This window comes from Salvelinus namaycush, chromosome 30 (assembly GCF_016432855.1).
Source record: "Salvelinus namaycush isolate Seneca chromosome 30, SaNama_1.0, whole genome shotgun sequence".
NCBI lineage: Eukaryota > Metazoa > Chordata > Actinopteri > Salmoniformes > Salmonidae > Salvelinus > Salvelinus namaycush.
In genome coordinates this window covers 24,574,218-24,591,836 of record NC_052336.1, presented here as the reverse complement: position 1 = coordinate 24,591,836, position 17,619 = coordinate 24,574,218, and the positions used below count along the sequence as shown (strand labels likewise).

The following is a 17,619-nucleotide window of genomic DNA, read 5'->3' as shown; positions in this document are numbered from 1 at the left end:
GCAGTTAACTTTCAGCTCATGAAGAATGATGAAAACAAACAAAATGTGCATTTTTAAAACATTTCATTCATAAAAAAATATTCATTTGCTGACATTCTCAAAAGCCACTCAATGTAAATTATAGCTTGTTGCCATTGAAGGCACCTCATTGCTGTCAAATGGTTAAAAACAATTCATGTTTTGAGGTCAGTCGAGTGTCATACATTGAATGGCTGCCAAGGTTACGTCACTGCTTGAACACTTCACTCAGCATTAAATTGCATACAAAAATAGAAATGAGATGATATGGTGTCAGAATAAAGTTGCCTGAATTCATTGGTTTAACTGAAGCTTTTAGACTGGCTTGTGTGGGTCACTACGCTCATCTCCAACCTAAAAAAGGAAATTGTAAAGTGTTTTACTTCTCAATGACATTTCCTGCAGTTTGCAGAAAGATAGATACGGGCAGAAGGATCCCACAAACATTTTACAAACAAAAACAATAAAGTGCATTCAACCCACCATCTGAGATGTAACCGTACTCCCTTTCTCGTTCTCAGTTGTGATACAAATGTGAATGATAGCCATAAAGCCACTGTCAGTAAAAAGCGTAAACAATCTATGCAATAAATAGCCTAATATGGGGACACGGTCAATATACAGAATTACCAGAACCTAAATTTCCCTTGGTTTGACCTTAACTCTTCAATTAGTAGCACACAAAACAATTGCATTTCCTTCCATAACAAGCACATAATACTGTAACTAGGCACCCGAGTAGACATTCACCCTCCAAAAAAAAAAACTTTCCAAGTGCAACAGACACCTCAGATCAGTGTCATGCTAGACAGGTACTGTATGGGTAAACATGTGCCCAACAGGAAGCTATGCAGGCTCAAAGCTGTATGACTTGGACTAATAGGATGTTATGTTAGAAATGGTTTTTGGACCAGAAAGAGCTGATGTAGCAGCACTCATTGTCCCGGAGTCCATGACCTACATAAACAACCTCTGTTCCCCAGTTCCATTTGGCACACTGAAAAAGGTACAGCTGGTTCTAAGATAATATTTGCACTTACAGTGCCCCATTGTGTAGATCTCTCACACAAAATGCCTCTTAAGGAGACAGAAAAGCCTTACGACGGATAGAAAATACAAAACAGTGTAAATAACTTCGTGGGCACAAAAACAAGTAAATCGAGTGCTAGAGAAAATGTCATCAGAACATTGTGTCCCATTTCCCAGTGCGTCCTCTATAATAGAGCACCTTTGAGTACATCACAAACTACATTGCTTTAGTGTTGAAGGGGCAATCAGCAGTAGTTGCAATAAAACGTCCTCATTGCCAGTTTCAATAAAAATCTGAGGGATGGGATTGGAGAATTGTAACCCAATTCATAGCCAGAGCTATGGATGCAAGGACTGATCATCCATGATATCAACATGGTTTTAACAGTTTTAACCATGTTAAGGCTATATAGTGTTTCACATTTACAAAGCGTATATTTTGGGTTCTGATCAGGTACGACAGCTTATGAGGCATGCCCAAGTTGTATTCTTCAAGAATCAATGGGTACATCGATTTACAATTTCATTTATAAGTCCTAAAATGTTTGTGGCAACTGCAGATTGCCCCTTTAACATCTCTGTACAGACGGCATCGTTTCTCCCCACACTTTTACCTCGCCTGACAAAGGCACAATGTCTCTAAAACACAAGTACTGTTCCTAAAATCAGATAAAACTTCAAGCAATCATAGGTTACACTAGTAGAGTAAAAAAGGGGTTACTTTTTTACTTTACATTAGCGTTAGTCGATACCTCCATAAATGCTGTTTTTGTTACGCGTGTTAAACATTCTCAAACTGGGACTATCTGAACTGTTCTAGTGAGTCCCGTGTGTCATCCTCTGGACTCTCATCGCTTTGGTTCCTCCAATGACGCGTACTCCTTCAGAAACTTGATGTGGAAATCCCGGAGCTTCTCCAGGAGCACCTTCAGCTTCTCTGTCGTGGGCAGAATGGTCATTCTAGGGGGAAATCATATGTAAAAACTATTTAGCAGGTAATCTCGGTTACGCTTAAGTAAAAAATCTCAAGAATGTTGTCACACGTAAATCTGTCCATGAGAGATTCCTTAGCGGGCAAAAGACAGACAGGAAGGAAGATATCAATGCAAAGTAAACACAGCATCTGTAAGATATAAAAATAGAGCTGGAATGAATGGAGGCCAGCTATTCAGTTAGCTCCTCCCCCGCTAGTGTAATATTTGCAATTTCCAGCTCAGTTAAATCTTTTTAGTTTACTTATGCAAGCGAGATGTCACTGCCTGACCAATTTGAGCCTGGTAGACGTGGCACTGTAGTGGTTAGGTTACAATGCAACTCACTAGCTACTGTCAGAATTTGATTTGAATCCAACTGGTGAATCAGGACAAACAAAACACTGTCGTCACAGATAATCTTCCTGAAAGGCTTCTCTAAATTCTTATGTCTCTGTAAATGTATGATGGTCAGCAATGTTTCTGCTAGTTGAACAGTTACCTGAAGTGATAGGTCCCTTCCCTCTGGCCGAAGCCACTGCCTGGAACGAGGCAGATGCCAGTCTCCTCAAGCAGTCTCAGACAGTACATCATGTCAGGAGACATTCCCAGGGACTGCAGAAAAGAGACACAGTTTACAAACCTGTTTTTCTAGTTTCGGGTGTGGAGGCATACAATTATATACCGATGCCAATTTGTGGTCTGCTGCACAGTACCTACACCATGCAAGTTTTGAGTGAGTTGAGAAGTGACAAATTCACTAATGGACAAATGGGAGTACAAAGGAATCACATTTCAGCAGGTTTCTAGATGGGTGTTAGGTGAACAGACCTTGGCCTCCTCCACAGCTCGTGGGGGGATGAAGATGCGTGGGAAGGCGTACATGGCTCCCTGCACAGGGTTACATTTGATCCCAGGCACCGTGTTGAGGGTCTGCTCGGTCATCTGGGCCTTCTCAGCCAGAGCTCCAAGCACAGCGCTCTTCTCCTGAAAGACAACACACATACACAACACAGAGGTCAGACATGGGTCTTGGATGACAATCGAAACTGAACACTAACAAATTAACCTTAGAGCATTGCCCCCCCCCCCCGAACATTGAGTGACAGACCTTGTGGAACTGGAGGTAGGAGGGTTCGTGTGGCAGAGGAGGGTTGACGATGACATCCATGGCAGCCTGTCCAGAGACAGGGGGACACAGCCTCACAGAGAGCAGCTTCACCAGCTGGGCCTTGACCGCCAGGTCGAGGTTGAGAACCTCCATATATCCCCCTCTGAACCCACACCTGCAGGGGAGGAGGACAGAGGAGAGGGGAGCGTTAGTGTTGGGTACACAGTCACACGCAATAGAACCAAACGGGACTTTATCCTAGATCAAAACCATGGCAAGGACAATCTGATGAGCCAGTCAGTCTGCATTCAAAGGGCGTCGTTTCTCTGTGGGCCTGGTAGTCCGCGTTGTGATTTTAGCCAACCCGTCTGACGATTACACAAGCATGACAAAGCAAATCAGAGGAGTTGGCTAACGCAGAGCGCGGATCTGTCGCACGAAGGCAACACGGCGTACTAACGCAAAGGCTAACATTTTATAGTGTTCTTGCAGATCAAACACATGAGACTAAGGGGCTATAAGAGCTGGACAGCCTGTTATGGATACATAGGAAAGTGTAATGTACGTCATGGACTACTTATGGGGGTCAGACAGAGAATTCAGTGAGCACAGACAGCGTGTGGTGTTTTAAGGGTACTTTGAAGGAAATAGTGAACCCCCTGCGAGGGGCAGGTGGATGTGAATACTCACTCTCCTGAGTAGCCTTTGGAGGTGGAGTGAAATGAGGCCAGCTCGACAGTGTTGAAGTACTCTGGGCCCATCTCGTAGAGCACCTTCTTAAAGGAGTGGAACTGAAGGTCTGCGGAGTACACGTTGTCCTGATACACCTGGACACACACATAGGAGGATTACATCAATGGAGAATTGATACTTCATAGGACTGGAAAAGTTGAGAAATAGTCCGTGTCCGTTCAATTCAATACACTATGGTAGCAAATAATTACCTCATCGGACATAACAAACAGATTCTCCTCGTAGGCAAAGTGGAGGACTTCCTCGATGCACTTCCTACTCTGCACTTGACCTGAATATTGCCGGAGAGAAGGGGAGAGGGAAAGCGGTCACCACAGGTGCTGAAATTGAGAACATGAGCAACTCTACATGGGCCTTCATCTGTACAGGGGACACCATGATTACAAAAGACAGAATGTACTGTACTATGGAGGCCGATGGAAACCAGAGGACCACAGTATTGCCTCACGGACGGTTACTAGCCTGGCGGACACGATTCACGTGGTACACAGTGAGGGAGAACTGTGACACACTGGTGTGGACAGGAGCCCGTTGTTAGTGCAGTATTCACACAGAAGTTGGCTTGGGCTTTGATTGTGTGGCTGTTAATGTGACTGTTTGAGTGAGAAAGGGGAGAACCAATCAGTAAGAAAGAAAACACAGCCTCCTTCATTGTCAACACATCTTGCCTACAACATCATGGAGCCTTTCCAGACTCTGAAGTCAGGAAGACTTAGGTGTCAGGCAGACTATTAAGTTACAGCTTTACCGAGTTAAGTTACAGCTATGTAAGAGGGAGTCAGATTCCTTTACCCTAATGTCAGCTGGTGAAGACCGATCCTGTTTCCTATGCAGGCTATAGACACCCATCAGCTACCCTACATGACACAGCAGAGTAGAGGGGGTTCCACATATAACATCTTACACAACATGACATCATGACCCTTGGCCTAGTTGCTTGTTTCAATGGTTGTACAGTATCAACATAGCTACCTCTTAAAAGATAATCATCATGCTTACTGGCCTTATGGGACATGGGAAACATTTCCAACATATAGATGTGAGATGCTCATGCTTGGATATCTTGGATACTGGTCTTGGATGTGGTGGATACTGGTCTTGGATGTGGTGGATACTGGTCTTGGTTGTGGTGGATACTGGTCTTGGATGTGGTGGATACTGGTCTTGGATACTTGTCTTGGATGTGTTGGATACTGGTCTTGGATGTGTTGGATACTGGTCTTGGATGTGTTGGATACTGGTCTTGGATGTGTTGGATACTGGTCTTGGATGTGTTGGATACTGGTCTTGGATGTGTTGGATACTGGTCTTGGATGTGTTGGATACTGGTCTTGGATGTGTTGGATACTGGTCTTGGATGTGTTGGATACTGGTCTTGGATGTGTTGGATACTGGTCTTGGATGTGTTGGATACTGGTCTTGGATGTGTTGGATACTGGTCTTGGATGTGGTGGATACTGGTCTTGGATGTGGTGGATACTGGTCTTGGATACTGGTCTTGGATGTGGTGATACTGATATTGGATGTGGTGGATACTGGTCTTGGATACTGGTCTCGGATGTGGTGGATACTGGTCTTGGATGTGGTGGATACTGGTCTTGGATGTGTGTGATACTGGTCTTGGATGTGTGTGATACTGGTCTTGGATGTGTGTGATACTGGTCTTGGATGTGTGTGATACTGGTCTTGGATGTGTTGAACACTGGACAGCCACATTACATAAGGAGCCTAATCTCATTGTTTTGGCTGGTGAGACCCACCGGTAGGGTTGCCTGGATTGATGATGCAGATGACTCTGGGGTGACAGTGCTCCTTGGCAGCCTGGTAGGCTCTGTGGAGCTCGTTGATATCCAGGGCCCAGCAGTTGTCCTCGTCCAGGTAGTAGTTGATCTGAACGGCCTCCAACTCAGAGATGGCTGCAGAGTACAGGGGGTACTGAGGGATGGGGATCATCACACCACTCCTGGACCGGCCCTGGCCCGACACCAGCATTTTCAAGATGCTCTACGGTCAGATGAGAATATCGTTTCACAACATCAACAACTAGTAGGAAAGCATCCAGAATTAAAACAATATTGGTTATAAGAGAAATAACTCACTGTCAAAAATATGAAAATACCTAATAAATCCAATGAACTTTCAGTGACTGCTCAGATTAAACAAATACCAACCGACTCCCTTTTGTTTGTAAGAGGATTATTGAGAACTAAAGACTTACCACGATGCCATCACTAGCTCCGGTGGTAAGGTAAATATTGTCCCAGTCGGCAGGCACACCCTTATCCCGTTGCTCGATGTAGACAGCAACGTCCTGCCGAATACAGTCCACTCCCTGGCTGGCACTGTACGACCCTGGAGTTGAAACACACACAATATGGTATCAACTCTGGATTTTGTTTTCATGTTCTGTTTCAGGAAATAAATGAGAGCTTAGATAACTTCAACTTGCACACACTTTCTAGCTCCACCGTACAATGCAGTTTTAAATAAACTATTAGGCATATCTTGCAGCAAAGGTATGTCACAGAAATAATGTTTCTAAAGCATATTGTTGTAACCAAAACACTGCTAGGTTCTGCATTTCTCAGGCCACAGCATCATTAGAGCTTAACCTAGCATCCTGTTATTTGTCAGTGAGACAATTCTGAACCCATCAACAGGGCACAGAAGGCCAAAGCTCCTACTTGGTCAGCATTTAAAGCTATATTATTAGGCTATATTTCAACACAGGAATGTGAGTGCAGTGCACTCAGACAGGCATACAGTACACACCCAAGCTCTGTCCCCCGCAGCCCTGTAGGATGCGACGGGCACGTTGTTTGGCATCCTCTGGGAAACTAGGGCTGTTCAACAGCTCTGGGAATGAGCAGAGAGCCACCACCTGAACATACAGACAGGTGTTCCATGTTTAACTTCAACCCCATCAACACACACAGACACCTTCACAATTTAATATGCCAATTTATTTGACATATTATGTAAATAGCATTATATAAGCATCCCACCCAGGTGAACCAGCAGGAGAAAAAAAAACTTTAAAAAAAACTCTGCATTGTTGGGAAAGGGCTCCTGAGTAAGAATTCGCCGGTAAGGTTATATTCGGCACATGTAACAAATAAACAAATTCTGTTGGACCAAACCTCAAATGCAAATAGCAAGTTGAATCCGCTTGTCAGAAAGGAAGGAGTGATCGCTCATCTTTGTTGTTGTGAGCGGCAAGGGGTGGGGCTTGGTGTGTGTATATTGGAAGGTGTACAGCTTACAAGTCATTGCACACAGTACAAGAAGGAGCAAATGAGACGAGACCAAAAAGACAACATGAGAATAAGCAGACATTAACGCTCATTAAAAAAATGTAAATAAATAGATTATTGAGATATAGGCATTTGGAAGATAACGCAAAAACATAAATTCAATATCACCCAGCCCTAGCTGATTGCTATAACAATGCGGAGCACAATACTGGACATAATTTTGCCCCATCTCTGGAATGTGCACTTTCACTAGGAGACACCAACAGAACACCCCATACTCTGCTCATGCCCAGTTAGCCAATCCAACACAAATTTGCTGGATGGAATTCTACAGTAAGTAGTTTTTAGGATTTTCTTCTACAATACCAGATAGAGATAGATAACACATTTTATGCTGCTGTTAAGAGATGACTGTATTATTAAGTATTAATATAGGTGATCCCATTTCCAACCTCTCCATGAGCCGAGGACGTTCCTCTAATGTTTCAGAGTGCAAATAGTAGCCTAAACAAAAGTTGTGTAGATGTGCAGCCTCATCAGCCAAACTGATGCCCAGCCAAGGACGACTGATTTAGTAACTGGGAATAAACAGATAGCCGTCCTGCCAGAATACTATTTGAAGTCTATTTCACCTTGTGGTGGTTATTGTGGTAGGACAGGTGATGTAAATATGACCTCGCAAGACCACACTTTTTCTGACCCATCCCTACCCCTCACCTGACGGAGAAAGGTGATTGGCTTCTGCCCCATGGCATGTGAATCTCCAATGTTGGCTTTGATGACCTCAGTGAAGGGATGTTTCTGACCCTGGAGGGAAAAAAGGTACATTTAGATTCATGTCAAGAGAACATTTTAATTTTGTAAATATCCCTGCACATATGAAGAACTATACTGAACAAAAATATAAAATGCAACAATTTCAAAGATTTTGCTGAGTTACAGTTCATAAGGAAATCAGAAAATTGAAATAAATTAATGATAATGGGATTTATATGTCCATATGAATGATTAGAATATTCCACCCTGAAACCATATGATTGTATGAAATTGATTAGAATCATGAGATTATTCTAATGATGTGTGTGGTTTTAGTCAGTAGAATTATATATCCGTGTGTGTAGGTTATGTCTATTATAGTATCTTAAAAACAGACTGTCTGAGCAAGATTCGGTGCCGACCTTGGCTGGGGCCACTGAGAACACTTCCCAGGGTCTCCCTATCTTGAGGGAGGATGGGGAGTAAGTCTCACGGATTCCCCTAATCTTTGTCGGCTGGGTAGCAGGACATTGTGTGCTAATGTTATTGTGAATGTGTGTGCATATGTTAGTGTGAATGTGTGTGCGTGAGCAGCCCGTACAAAATGAATTGCTTTGTACAACTAACCAGCGCTCTCGTAAATAAACTTTCTGACTATCGTAGCTGGGCCTCCATCTGATTCATTTCAACCAGTTTCTTACAAATCCTGGGTTTCAGACTTAGTAGTTCATTGAATTAACATTGAGAACATAATTCTCGTGACAATTAATTAGGCCCTAATCTATGGATTTCACGACTGGGCAGGGGCGCAGCCATGGGTGGGCATAGGCCCACCCACTTGGGAGCCAGGCCGACACACTGGGGAGCAAAGCCCAGCCAATCAGACCCGTGGCTGGTCTCAGACGATCCTAAAGGTTAAGAAGCCGGGTGTGGAGGTCCTGGGCTGGCATTGTTACACATGGTATGCGGTTGTGAGGCGGTTTGAGTACTGACAAATTCTCTAAAATTACGTTGGAAAGGGAAAGGGGGATACCTAGTCAGTTGTACAACTGAATGCCTTCAACAGAAATGTGTCTCCTGCATTTAACCCAACCTCTGAATCAGAGAGGTGTGGGGGGGCTGCCTTAATCGACATCCAGGTCTTTGGCGCCCGGGGAACAGTAGGTGAATTGCCTTGCTCAGGGGCAGAACGACAGATTTTTACCTTGACAGCTCAGGGATTCGATCCAGCAACCTTTCGGTTACTGGCCCAACGCTCTAACCACTAGGCGGAGGCGGCTTATGGTATTACTGGCAACAGCTCTGGTGGACATTCCTGCAGTCAGCATGCCAAATGCAAGCTCCCTCAAAACTTGAGACATCTGCACATTTTTAGAATGGCCTTATTGTACCCAGCACAAGGTGCACCTGTGTAATGGTCATGCTGTTTAATAAGCTTCTTGTCAGATGGATGGATTATCTTGACAATGGATTAAATGCTCACTAACAGGGATGTAAACAAATTTGTGCACACAATTTAAGAGAAATAAGCTTTTTATGCAAATTGAACATTTCTGGGTTCATTATTTCCCTCATGAAACATAGAACCGGCACTTTACATTTTTGTTCAGTGTAGTACAGATCTAAGTAAGCTATTCTTTATCAGTGTAACTGTTGAGGCAGATTTAGGCCTACAAGACAGAAGAGTATATTAGATGAGTTGTTACAGCAAGTGATGGAATCAAATAATTACTCCCGTCAAGGTTGGGGTCAAAGAGCAAATACATTGCATGATTATGCATACTGGGGGTATATCATTGATTGACACCATCCATTACATTATGTATTTGCCTAACCCAAGTGCTGTAGGCCTACCATTTCATTTTAATGTCCTTGTGGTGGCCCAATATCTAAATCATATTTTTGACAAGAGTATGCAGGGGACATAACAAAGCGACCAACCCTAGTGTGGTCTTGTATCTGTGAGGGTGGTACGAGGATCACGTGCTCCTACCGACCCCAAGGAAGGCACCTGTTTCAGGGCTATTATTAGTTGAACTGCCAGTGCCCGAGGCACACATCAATCAACTTATCCAACATGACAGAGAAACAAGTGAGTGTAAGACTAAAGTGAAAGAAGAGTAGTGTGAATAGATATTTGAAGACTGACTTTTGTTCAAGTGGAGTGTGGGCTATAGGTCAGTCACAGCAAGACTTCCCCACACAACTGTCTGGATCACAAGTTCTTCCATGTTATTAATTTAAAGGCATCGCTAAACAGCACAATGTGTACATGAATAGCAGTTGAGCCACTGATTGAAGGGTTAGTTAGCAGTATCTTTGGTTGAGCTTTCACTAGGTAAGCTCATCATTGCCTGGGAATCAGATGGTGCCTTCTGGGATTCTTCCGTGTTTGATTTTGAATTTAAAAAAAAAGCACTTGCAGAGTTGAGCTATATTTGTTGCAGGTGCATGGCAACAATTGAATAACATGAGAGAAAATAGAAGCCACGCCCGCTGCTCTATCTAGTATCACTGTTCTAGTGAGTCACAGCTACATGAATCTTTATGTATCGGCTTCAAGGCCTTCGTCAGAGCTTTTTTTGTTGAGTGTTTGATTCTGGAAATGGTCCTCTCAGGTCAAAATGTTGAATATAATTAAATATGTTTACCCTACTGGTTGTCTGCGTGGTTGGTTATTTTGCGAGTAGGAATTTCAGCCAATACATCGACAGGAACGTATTATTAGACCAACTTTTCAAAGCACTGAGTTGCGTTCAGAATTATATCACCTGGAGCAGGCGTAAAACCATGTAAACATGCGCCCTCTACATGTTCGGCAAGTATGTGAACGCACTACCAGTGCTATGAAAAGTTGTTAATAATTCTTTCCTGTGGATAGTCTGAAAGTCCTACCTGCAAATGGATCAACCACGCAGACAACAGGAAGAGTAACTTCAAATGTAATTTTATTCAACATTCAGACTTGTAGAGGCCAGTTGCCAGAATCAAACAATGAAAAATCCCAGACAGTAGATTTAGAAATTCACTGTGTTTGTCCCCTGTCAAAGCTCATCACTGCCACGTCCACGAGGAACCACCTTGGTTGAGCAAATCACGAGGCAGGATTGGCTCCTTATCACACACCTGACCTTACAAAGGGATGGATACATCGCGACTGGAGGAGGATGATGCAACATTGTATCAGTACTGAGCGAAGACGCTACACCTGTCCTTCGAGATAAACTAGCTAGCAAGCTAACGTTATTTGCTCGTTTCCACTGTCATACACTAATTTAGTTGATCCTATAAAGCATGAGCACATATCCATGACTAGCTAGCTAGCTTGTATGCTGAGGAGGATGTGCCAACATTACGGCTACGTAAATAGCTAGTTGCTAGTTGTAAATGCTGGTTAGCATGAGCTAGCAAGCTCACCCATTGATTTTTTCCCCCTCGCTATGTAGTTAGCTAGAATGGTGGGTATTGTGTTTTCACCTGCTGCAAGCCTCTCTCGATGTCCCCAGCCTTCGTGACAATGGGTCCTCTCACAGCGTACTCCACCGCTTTCACCTGCGGATTGAGGGTGTCCATGGTCAGAGTCTTTTCTCGCATCTTGCCGTTCTCTCTCAAAATCACGGTTGCCTCAGCTGTACTGAATCTCTTCAGTCCATACTGTTCAACCGGTCCTTGTGTTTTGAGTCTTATGGACTGCACTAAACATGCGGTTTCCCGAGCCTTTGTCCGCACAAGGGCTGGAGACTGGTCAAAAACACCAGCAATCAATGATCTATTTGCCAAGTGTTGAAGTCGATGCATGATTTCAGCAGGGTAGTTAGAACCACGACGAGGGAAATTAATGCCAGCTGAACATGAAGAACGGCAATATGAGGAAGAGGCGATGCGAGAGCGATAACTGGGCACGAAATCTGTCTTCTCCAGCAGGTGGCGATGTTTCGTTTTCCGCTCACCAAGCGAGGAGTTTAAGTATAGAGGTCAAAGAGCGTGTCGAATTTGGTCTACAAAAAACTGAATTGCTTAATTGCTACGTGAGGCTTATTTAATCTAACATTTGTTTCGTAATTTTTAGGTTGTTAGGAGTGTACTGATATAAGTAGGACACGTGACATCCTGGCAAAAACAAACGCTTTTCTTCGGACATGTATCTTCCCTGTCATTGGCTAGAATGTCCCCACCTGATCTTACCTCCTCCTGACTGCCTTCCATTTTTTTAAGACATGTATTTCAATTGTTTGAGTAATATCACCCAAACGGGTTACATTTCTGTCTGCAACGTTCAGAAAGTTAGAATTTTCCCCGGTTAGGTTGAATTGCCATTGCCCACACCTTCAATACTGGAGTGCTAGGACTGGACAGCTACTGGAACTGGACAGCCACTGCAACACTGACTTTAAATTAATTGTTCTAAACAAAAGTGAGGACTGCCTGTCAATATGATACCAAGTCTGGGTCATGTCAAAATGTGAATATATGTCAAAAAGTATTTGAGTTGGGTTTGATTTTTATTTGGAGTTTGCACTTTTGGGACCATTCCATTGTTGCCAATTGTACCAAGAACACTAAATCAAATTAAGCTTAAGTATTTCTAAGTGTTAGACATGTATTTTGACCCCCTGGGTTTGTTTGATACATTGCCAAATGTTATTCAAATAATTCATGTTTTGTTTGATTCTGACCATAAACACTTCTTTCTAAAATAAAACGTACCCCACTCATTCACTTGGCTACTCACTTAATCAATCCAACCAAACTACACTCAGCACATGGGATGGGAGGTTAGCTGATTGGACAAAAAGTAGATAGTGCCATCTATTGGATACATGGTTGCACTGTACTTACTGTCCTAATAACCTCGGGCCATATTCAATCAAATCCAGTTACTTGTATGGGGATTCAGGGCAAAGTAAAAAACAGAATGGCTTTGGCTGGAAAATGCACAAAATGCACAAAAATAATGTGAAGTAAAAGAGTGCCTCAAATAAAGGTAATTTTGCATCTCAATGAATTACTTCAAAAGTCTTCAAATTAAGGAAATACAATTCTCAAAATAAGGATACATGTTAGACAGTCATTATAATATTCTCTAATAATACGGTCAAATTTTCAGATACACTGCAGAAAAGGTTAAAGAGTTCTACATTCCTCATGAATCCCTACTCTGCGTATGATTGTTGGTATACAGTCTCAAATAAAGCACTGCAAAATTGTGGACATTTTCCTTACAAACCAGAATGCTAAGTAAAATTACATTTGAACTTAATCTACTGGTTGTTAGTGCGGTTGGTTCTTCAGCTGTTTGAAATTTGTGACAAAATATCCACAGGAAAGTATTTTTACCAAACTTTTTAGAGCGCCGGTACTAAAGTTGAAATTTTTATCACCTGGCATATGAGCAAAACCATGTAAACACATGGTTGGATACTGCCGTCTTGTGGACATGCCTTCGGTCACGAGCAAACACATCTTGATTTCCACACACATAGACCTGTGCTTTGAAGTCGGTTTAATAATACTTTCCTATGGATGTTCTGTCTTAAATTTCAACCAGCTGAAGCGCCAACGCCACAGACATTTGGCAGAGTATGTTCAAATATGATTTTATTCAACATTCGTGACAGACGAGGGACGTTTAGGCTTTTTTTCTATGTATATGTGCGTGCCGTTGCCTACACAATTGTAGGCGTCGACCACGTTTAGCGACTACAGTTTCCCTTGCTATGCATGGAGGCCCATTGATCAGTCAGACATGTTGGTTCTCATTGCCAGATTGCTGTCCTCAGTGTTACTCAGGGCTGGATAAGATTGAAAGATTTTACTCTGAACTTTTACTCATGAGACAGCATCACTAACAACATTTATAACGTGTTAAGTATACTGAACTCAAATCCAGGAAACATCAACTAGGCATATTGTCAGAGAACATTATAAAACTTTAAGAATTTTAAATACCTTAAAGACTATGCTGCTCAGTTATATAAACCTTTAGGCAGGGGCAGATTTAATGATTTGGAGGCCCCCAGGCAGAGGCTAATCTGAGGCCCCACCCCGCTCCTCCTGTGTGTGCATGCACAATTATTTTTTATAGTTTTCATAGTAAAGACATGTCATTTAACTGTAAACATGTATTACCTTTTTAATGTGCCATGAACACATTCATGTCACTTCAAAAAGTAGGTTACTTTCGCACGTTCACTCAAAATAATTCCTGCTTCTGAACAGTGCACTGTGCACCCGCCAACTTTCCTTAAATTCGCAATTGGTTGAAACCGAGTTCCGACACTTGTGGGGGCTGTAGAGCAAAGCAGAGAACAATATCGTGTTTGTGAGAGTCTCATGTTCCCATAGAGGTGTATAGCCCAAACTATTCAGACGCTACAGATGTTTTCGTGAGAAGGCCAATTTTCAGGATGTCGTCTGTTCTGACAAACAGCGCTGTAGCTCTGCCACCTTCCACCGCAGATGGGAAGGCCGAAATTATTTAAATATTTGTTTTATTATTATTATGCCAAGCTCATGAGGCCCCTTAATGTAAGGTCTGAGGCATTTGCCTCTTCTTGCTAATGGTAAATCTGCCAGTGCCTTTAGGGTAGCACTTTATAATAACTCAACATAATAAAGCATGAATAATGGATTAGCCATTTTGCGTGGCCTCATGTAAGGTGTGAGCTATTTATACTTAATAAATACTTTATAAATGTTTTGAGTGACCAGTGGAATTTCTCACGAAAAGATGGACATGCCATTGGTAGACATTCCAGCAGTACCTGATGCACCCTAAGGTCTCAAAATAGCCAAGAACATATCAATGGTAAAAGAATAAGCATACAACACAGGATGTTAAAGGAAATATATTGAACATATAAAGTATAAATTGCAGTTGCTTTTAAATGTGTAAATAACTAGGTTACTACATTTACAAATATGGGAGTAATGATTAATAAATGATGAATAAACTATTTACTAATCCATTATTACTAATCCTCCCTGGAGGCGGTCACTGAGTCCGAGGTGCTAAATGAGATCCTTAAACTTGACCCCCCAAAAAACATATGGTTCAGATGGTTTAGACCCTTTCTTCTTTAATTAAGGTTGCTGCCCCTATCATCGCCAAGCCTATCTCTGACCTTTTTAACCTGTCTTTCCTCTCTGGAGAGGTTCCCATTGCTTGGAAGGTAGCCACGGTTCGTCCTTTATTTAAAGGGGGAGTTCAAGCTGATCCTAATTGTTATAGTGCTATTTCCATTTTGCCCTGTTTATCAAAAGTGTTAGAAAAACTTGTCAATAATCAACTGACTGGCTTTCTTGATGTCTATCGTATTCTCTCTGGTATGCAATCTGGTTTCTGCTCAGGTTATGGATCTGTCACTGCAATCTTAAACATCCTCAATGATGTCACCATTGCCCTTGATTCTAAGCAATGTTGTGGTGCTATTTTTTTTGACTTGGCCAAAGCTTTTGATACGGTAGTATAGGTGTCTCTTAGGGGTCTTTGGCCTGGTTTGCTAACTACCTCTCTCAAAGAGTGCAGTATATAAAGTCAGGACATCGGCTGTCTCAGCCACTGCCTGTCACCAAGGGTGTACCCCAAGGCTCAATCCTAGGCCCCACACGCTTCTCAATTTACATCAACAACATAGCTCAGGCAGTAGGAAGCTCTCTCATCCATTTATATGCAGATGATACAGTCTTATACTCAGCTGGCCCCTCCCCAGATTTTGTGTTAAACGCTCTACAACAAAGCTTTCTTAGTGTCTAACAAGCTTTCTCCGCCCTTAACCTTGTTCTGAACACCTCCAAAACAGAGGTCATGTGGTTTGGTAAGAAGAATGGCCCTCTCCCCACAGGTGTGATTACTACCTCTGAGGGTTCAGAGCTTGAGGTAGTCACCTCATACAAGTACTTGGGAGTATGGCTAGGCGGTACACTGTCCTTCTCTCAGCACATATCAAAGCTGCAGGCGACGTAATCGCTCCCCTACTGCACTTTATACTCTTCTGTAAACTGGTCATCTCTGTATACCCGTCGCAAGACGCACTGGTTGATGCTTATTTCTAAAACCCTCTTAGGTCTCACTCCACCCTATCTGAGAAACCTACTCATCCTCCACAAAATGACAGCTGTTTCTTTACCTTTCTCGTCATTAATATTTATTCGGCAGGGGCTGATGAGGCATAAATAGCTGTGGGGGGAGGACAAGAGCCTGCCCATTGCAGCACGAAGGAAGTGAGAGTGAGGAAATTAGTGGAATGTGTGTCAGAGATGTGAGTACATGATACACAAATTCTAATCTGACAACAACTCAAAAACTGTCGAACAAGAAAGGAGAAATTCTCTCTCTCAGGCAGTAGTGGATCCAATTACTATTTCAAAGTCTATATAAAGTTGCATTTTCATTTATTTCCTATAATATAAGCGCTTCCTGCAATATCTGAAGATGATGAAGAGGAAATGGAAAGTGAAGAAAATGATAGAGTAGACAGATTTGGGCATGCCTACTTAGCTTGGTCACACAAAAAACTGTTGAGCTACAGTCTATCCCACAGGAAGCATTTGTTTCCAAGCAATATTAATGCGGGAATTGTACACCTTGTTCACCATAACTCATCATCACTGTACACTGTGATACTTCAGTTGAAATTACTTCAAATCGGAGACATGTTTTGTCTTAGTCACCATTATTACTGCTGTATCTCACTGATCGTAATACAAAGCAAACTTGCTGGCAGCCTGTGGTGCCTTGTATGGGGGATGGTAGCCATGTGTACCATTAAGCCTCTACTTTTCAGACACATTTTTTTATATTGCCATGTATCTTTAATGTACATCATACAGGCACATAGATCATAATAGCATGGACTGACACACAATGTAGGCCTACCACAATAAGTACAACATTTTGTTAAACATTGTCTATTGTATCAATAAAATCATAAGTCACTGAAAACAAATGTGGTTGATAGAATACAATATGTGTGCATATGTGCCCTAATCAAAAACAAGTAGGCCTAGCATTCACAGAAATGTAATTTCAGATGGCTATAGTCATTTGATTTATGTAATTAAATATGGTTTAACAAATAGTCCACGAATGTTCCAACCAATGATGTAAATAAACCCTGGATCGCAAATGCTATGTAATGGCCGTTGAGAGGCATTAAAGCCACAGGTCGGCCATATTGGTACTCCCCAGTAGGAGCAGACCTCCATAGGAATGAATACAAATGTCTCAAGGACAAAATTACATGTATTGAAGTATTTTTGTTGTTGTACTGGGGACAGTAACATTAGTCATCTAAATTATCTAATTATTTAAGGAATTAAATATATATATATTTGTTCATTTTTCACGCTTACCTCACATAATATAATTTAAAAGTATGCTTTAAGGTGTCTGTAATAGTATAAATGTGGCAAAAACGAATGTAGGCATTAATAAATGCATTTCTACTGCTCCCAAAATATTTGTACAACAGTGGGTGAGTGCCAAAATGGAGGCATGGTGGCTTCAACACAGCGCCCCCTTTGGTCATCTAGTCACTAGTGTATGTATAAATCGTTGGTTCCAACTGAGCACTGTTTTCCGACTCTGTGAGAGAGTAACGCATGCTCAGTAGAGAGGATAAAAATGCAAGCATTCTGCTGAACATTTTATAGTCTACTGTATGTAGTCTACTGTTTTTTAGGCTGAGTGGCGCGCATGCCCCATGTCATAGTAAAGGAAAAGCAT

The 17,619-nt window shown here is 42.2% G+C and overlaps 1 protein-coding gene across 1 annotated transcript; it reads right to left on the bottom strand.

Moving 5' to 3' along the window:
• Positions 1 to 46: 46 nt before the first annotated feature.
• LOC120024939 (alanine aminotransferase 2-like) lies at positions 47 to 11,849 on the bottom strand. Its single transcript, XM_038969313.1, has 11 exons — positions 11,370 to 11,849; positions 7,854 to 7,943; positions 6,655 to 6,763; positions 6,101 to 6,234; positions 5,643 to 5,886; positions 4,074 to 4,153; positions 3,820 to 3,956; positions 3,130 to 3,304; positions 2,850 to 3,005; positions 2,521 to 2,633; positions 47 to 2,007 (listed from the first exon to the last, which is right to left on the bottom strand). The coding sequence occupies exons 1-11, from the start codon at positions 11,688 to 11,690 to the stop codon at positions 1,896 to 1,898; spliced, it is 1,671 nt and encodes a 556-aa protein (XP_038825241.1). The 5' UTR covers positions 11,691 to 11,849; the 3' UTR covers positions 47 to 1,895.
• Positions 11,850 to 17,619: the final 5,770 nt, after the last annotated feature.